The sequence below is a fragment of the Asparagus officinalis genome, chromosome 9 (assembly GCF_001876935.1).
Source record: "Asparagus officinalis chromosome 9, Aspof.V1, whole genome shotgun sequence".
Classification (NCBI taxonomy): Eukaryota; Viridiplantae; Streptophyta; class Magnoliopsida; order Asparagales; family Asparagaceae; genus Asparagus; species Asparagus officinalis.
This window is the reverse complement of record NC_033802.1, coordinates 42,964,535-42,970,449: the sequence shown is the minus strand read 5'-3', so window position 1 is coordinate 42,970,449 and position 5,915 is coordinate 42,964,535. Positions and strand designations below refer to the sequence as shown.

The 5,915-nt window shown below is 33.1% G+C and overlaps 1 protein-coding gene across 1 annotated transcript; it reads left to right on the top strand.

The window, feature by feature from the left end:
* Nucleotides 988-3,294, top strand: LOC109823397. The gene is made up of 3 exons (XM_020389675.1): nucleotides 988-1,132; nucleotides 2,378-2,677; nucleotides 2,828-3,294. The coding sequence occupies exons 1-3, from the start codon at nucleotides 988-990 to the stop codon at nucleotides 3,292-3,294; spliced, it is 912 nt and encodes a 303-aa protein (XP_020245264.1).

The window sequence follows — 5,915 nt, the reverse complement described above, 5'->3', positions numbered from 1 at the left end:
AAAATTCCTCCAACTTCTTTGCTCTCTTTCAAAATGGACCCTAATCAAAATTTTAATCGTCCCCCAACTTATATGTTTCCTAACCAACCTCAAAATTCCAATAATCAACGTCCTGAAAATCTTCAAAACATGCCATCCAATTTTCAGATACCGTATATGATGCCATCTAATTTTGGTATGCAATATCCTTATAATTTCCCTTATATGCAATATGGGCAACAAATTGGTGGAAGTAATTATGGTGGTTTCTCCAATATCAATAATCAAAACATCGAGCAAGTTACTCCTCATTTTAGCAGTGGATCAACAGATGTACCCGAGTTTTCCACTCAAATATCTCTTGGAAGTGCTGGTGATGACACACCACATAGTTTTTTGCTCCAAACACAGAAAAATACTTCAAAATCTAGTTATTCGGTTTGGAGTGTCGAGCAAAACAAACTACTTTTAACTAGTTATTTTCACTTTAGTAATGATAGTGAATTGGGTAGTGGCCAAAAGGGTGACACTTTTTGGGATAAAATTGCTGCTTACTTGAATGAGCATTCAACAACTGGCCCTCATAGGAGTCAACAACAATGTAAAAGCCATTACAGTGATCTCAACAAAAAAATTGGTAAGTGGGTTGGTGTATACAGAAAAGCATTAGCAGAGAGGCGTAGCGGTTGGTCAGACGACAACTACATAGCAAGAGCTCAAGATTTGTTTGTTGAAGAAACTAAAAAAAACTTTGCTTTGCTTGAAGAATGTAAGTTGGTTCGTAATGAACCAAAATATATGGTTGGATCTGGTGCATCTCAAAGTAGTGGAAGTAAAAGGAAGAGTAGCGGGGAAGGTGATATCTCATGCTCATCAGTTCCTTCTTTTGTACGCCCAGAAGGTAGAGACACGACAAAGAAAAAAGCTAAGGGCTCCTCTAGAAGATCGAAACTTGTTATTGAGGAGGAATACTCTAAGATATAGTCTGAACGCTAGAAGCTAAAAGAAATGAAGGAACAACAGATGAAGATGATGCAAGAAGTTGCAACAGCTCAAAAGGAGGCAGGAGCTAAAAGAAATGAAGGAACAACAGATGAAGATGATGCAAGAAGTTGCAACAGCTCAAAAGGAGGCAGCATGTGCTCAAAAGGAGGCAGCACGTGCTGAAAAAATGAAAATGTGGATGGACCTTAATCAGAGAAATCAAAGAAATGCATTAGACGAGTATGAGTATAAACTGCTTAACATGCTACAGATCGAATTGTTTGGCCTTTAAGTTTATCTGTTTGAGAGTTCATCTTTTACAATTCCAAGAATAAATGTAATGTGTGTTGTTTAGTATGATGTTAAGAGTGTATTGTCTGAGTATGATGTCTGAGTGTATTGTTAGAATGTGATGTCTGAGTGTATTGTTCAATAAAATGCATCTTGGTTCCTGCAAACAATTCCTTTGTATGTAAGTCATTTGAAATTTGAAAAGCAAAGCTCAATTATGTTGTACGTAAAAGTCCAAACATATGATCTCTGCACACTACAAACAAACCTTATCTCTTGAACATATCAAAAGCAATGTTGCTTCACATGTGATCTCTGCACAATACAGTCCAAACCTTATCTCTTGAACATCTCAAAATCAATGTTGCTTCACATGTGATCTCTACACACTACAATCCAAACCTTATCTCTTGAACATCTCAAAATAAATGTTGCTTCACATGTGATCTCTGCACACTTCAGTCCAAACCTTATCTCTTGAACATATCAAAAGCAATGTTACTTCACATGTGATCTCTGCACACTACAGTCCAAACCTTATCTCTTGAACATCTCAAAATAAATGTTGCTTCACATGTGATCTCTGCACACTTCAGTCCAAACCTTATCTCTTGAACATATCAAAAGCAATGTTACTTCACATGTGATCTCTGCACACTACAGTCCAAACCTTATCTCTTGAACATCTCAAAATCAATGTTGCTTCACATGTGATCTTTGCACACTACAAACAAGCCTTATCTCTTCACATGTGATATCTGAAAATCTAAGATTGGGTAATATAAATACCACTTGGATATTGAACTTATTACACATTACTTCATTACCAATTTCATCTACACAATTATTACTTAGATGAATCCACCCCCATACGAGTTTAACTTAGAGGAACTCTAAAAACAATAGGATTTGGAGGAATCTTTACTCAAATGCCAACAACAGTTACTTGAAGAGTTACAAGCTGCAAGTAATCGATCCCATAAGAGGACATACATAGATAGAAACCATGAAGCTGCCCATCAAAGGCTGATGAAAGACTACTTTGTCGAATCTCCCACATACATCGACCACCAATTTCGTCGAAGATATCGAATGCAACGACCAGTATTTCTACGAATTGTAGATTCTCTCTCAAATTATGGCACATATTTCACTCAGAGGAGAAATAGTGCTGGAAAGCGTGGTTTATCGCCAATTCAAAAGTGTACTGCTGCTATACGCATGTTAGCATATGGTGTTGCAGCTGATGCTTGTGACGAATACGTAAAGATTGGAGAAACCACTGCAGTAGAGTGTGTCAGCAAGTTTTGTGAAAGTATTGTGGCCATATTTAAGAATGACTATTTGAGAAGGCCGAATGAGGAAGACATCCAACGACTACTAAAAGTAGGCGAAGAGCACGGTTTTCCGGGAATGATTGGAAGTATTGATTGCATGCATTGTCAATGAAAAAATTGTCCTAAGGCTTGGCAAGGTCAATTTACCAGTGGACATAAAGGCACAACAACAGTAATACTCAAAGCGGTTGCTTCTTATGACTTGTGGATATGGCATGCCTTTTTTGGATTGCCAGGTACATTGAATGATATAAATGTGCTTGAAAGGTCACCTGTCTTTGATGACATTGAGGCAGGTGAAGCTCCGCATGTGAACTTCACTGTGAATGGTCATCAATACAATTTGGCATACTATCTTGCTGACGGAATCTATCCCAAATGGTCTGTCTTTGTCCAATCACTTCAATATCCCCAAGGCGAAAAAGCGAAATTGTTTGCAAAACAACAAGAATCTTGTAGGAAGGATGTGGAACGTGCATTTGGGGTTCTCCAAGCACGTTTTGTTATAATTCGTCAACCAGCTAGAATGTGGGATTTGAATGTCTTATCAAAAATTATGAGAGCGTGTATTATTTTACACAATATGATAGTGGAGGATGAACGAGATACTTATAGTCGAAACTGGGAGAACGTTGACTTTGAACCATCAAGCATTGCTAGCTCGAGCTCATCATTTGATTACCAAACACAAACGTTACCTTAGTTTGAAGTGCATGTTCAAGGTAGGTCCGAATCAGATATTCATACTATATCTGAACTCCGAGATAGGGCCAAACATCTTCAATTGAAGGAGGATCTTGTCGAGCACATTTGGCAAAACATCTTCAATTGAAGGAGGATCTTGTCGAGCACATTTGGCAAAAGTTTGGAGCAACCGCAATTTAATTTTCAACTTTCGATTTTAATTTTGTCAACGAGCACATTTGGCAAAAGTTTGGAGCAACCGCAATTTAATTTTCAACTTTCGATTTTAATTTTGTCAATTTTTAGTTTGTTTTGTGTGTTTTTAATAAATTATACTGTTGATTTATCTAGATCAATAAAATCTTGTCTTGTTTTTAATATTGTAATAATATTTGATAAATATCAAAATTAAATAATTATAAATAAAAAAAATAAAAAATTATATTATTATTATTATAATAATATTAATTATAATACATATATCACATATGAAAAAATATAATATAATAAAATATATGATGGGGAGTGATGAGGAAAGATAGAAAAGTGAATTATTTCCTAAATTATCCTCTATTGTGGAGTGTATATGATAGTGGAGACATTTGATGATGTGGCAGGTTATGTGGAAGGGGATAAAGTGAATTTGAATTGTCCCCTATTGGAGATGGTCTAATAGTTTTGTTCCCATCAATGTAACCCATTATGCACAAGCATACATCTGATTCTATCAATATGCATTTGAACTTGGAACTTATATCTTTAATCAATTATAAATAGCACAGATTAGTATTCTAATTTGATTGCATTTGTCGCTCTGTCCTAAGCAATGGTTTATTTTCTATTCGCCATGGTATAGTTATAGTTGATAACTTAGGCTTCGTTTAGATACCATGATATTTTTCTTGTTGTATTTTTACAAAAAACATCATGGTGTTCTGTTTTTAACTTAAAATGTTTTCAAAACACCATGTAAAGTATTTGGTCAATACTAGTTTAACCCATTATAATATTAGTATTAAACATATTATTATTATATTATATATTAATTATAATAAATATATTATAAAAAATATCATAATATTTAGTTTACATTATTATAGTATTATAAGTATTAAATGTAATGAAATATAATATTGTATAAAGTATTATAATATTATATTGTACTTTATGAGTTATAATATATTATAACTATTACATATTATTTTCAAATAATTATATATTTAATTATTTTGGTATATCAATTTGTTATTGTTGTATATAAATTATTTTATTATTAAAAATTATTTTACTTTATAATAAATTAATAAATTATATTATTTATTACATAATATATTAATATTTTATATATTACATTGCATTTAGTATACAATATGTTATTATAATAATATTATTAAATTGTTATGTTATTATTAAATATGTTAGTATTATTTAACATTTTATAATTATTAATTTATTACAATTTATTTATTAAAAAGTTAATAATATTATAGTGATTATACTATTATATAGTATATTATTATATTATTATTTATTATCAATAATTTTTTATTATTTTTATTAGTTAATTTGTATTTTATTATTATTTATTTACTATATAATATATTATTAATATATTAAATATTGGTATTTAATATGTTATTATATTATTATATAAGATATTTTATTTATCGTATTTTTATATTATTTAATAAATATTACTAATATATTAAATTAAATATAATATAGTATATTATATTAATACCTTCTCAAACTCAAAACGAAAACACCAAACTTAAAACACCTAAAATTTGTTTTGAAATAAGTGTTGTTTTTTTAGTTTGAGAATGATTTAGCTCAAAAAACACCATGGTTTTCAAACGCATGGCGTTATATTTTTGACAAAAACACCATAGAAACAAGTAAAACACCATGATATCCAAACGGAGCCTAGTAACTTTTAAGTTTCCACCAAAATTTTCCAGGTACTCTAATTTGAGGCGATGAAGCGAAGGGATTGGCGACAAGAGAGGCGAAATGGCGTTCCCCATTCCAAGGCGTCGGATCTCTTCCCTAGGTGGCGTATAGTCTCCTTCAGTAACGGTAATATCATAATAACTCCTCTGCCACCCCCTCACCTCCTACAATGCCGCCCATTTCTGCCTCTCCGCCTTCTCTCCCACCACCTTCTTTCTCTTTTTCCCATTTTCCTCCACCAAAATTACCTTTTCCAAACCACCCCTAGCCACCCACTCCACTTTTCTCATCTTTTGAAGACCTCTTTAAGGATACCAATTGACCTCCGCCTTCCTCCTCTAAGGGCATCCTTCCCCTTCCAGAGGAAGGTTGGAAGACAGTTTCTCGCAGAAAACGTCCTAAGTTTTCCCCTCATCATCCACCTTCTCCTCCTCCTAAACTCCCTAGGTGCTTCCTAGGGATGACAAAATGGACTCAAAACCAATTGCCCACCCATACCCACCCACCAAATGAACCATCCAAACCCACTCATTTAGTTAAATGGGCCATAAATGGGTGGATATAGTTTCTATTAAAGATAAATAGGTCATTAATATGCGGGTTATTACCTACCTATTTGCCCGTTTAGATGGATATTGTTTTAAAAACACCCCCAACGCTTCAACAATTACAAAACTTATTTTTAAA

Coding starts and splice junctions, on each gene's coding strand:
- LOC109823397 (XM_020389675.1), top strand. CDS start 988: ATGAAGGAACAACAGATGAAGATGATGCAAGAAGTTGCAACAGCTCAA. Junction 1,133..2,377: donor CAGCATGTGCTCAAAAGGAG/GCAGCACGTGCT, acceptor TACGAATTGTAG/ATTCTCTCTCAAATTATGGC. Junction 2,678..2,827: donor TTTTCCGGGAATGATTGGAA/GTATTGATTGCA, acceptor TTGGATTGCCAG/GTACATTGAATGATATAAAT.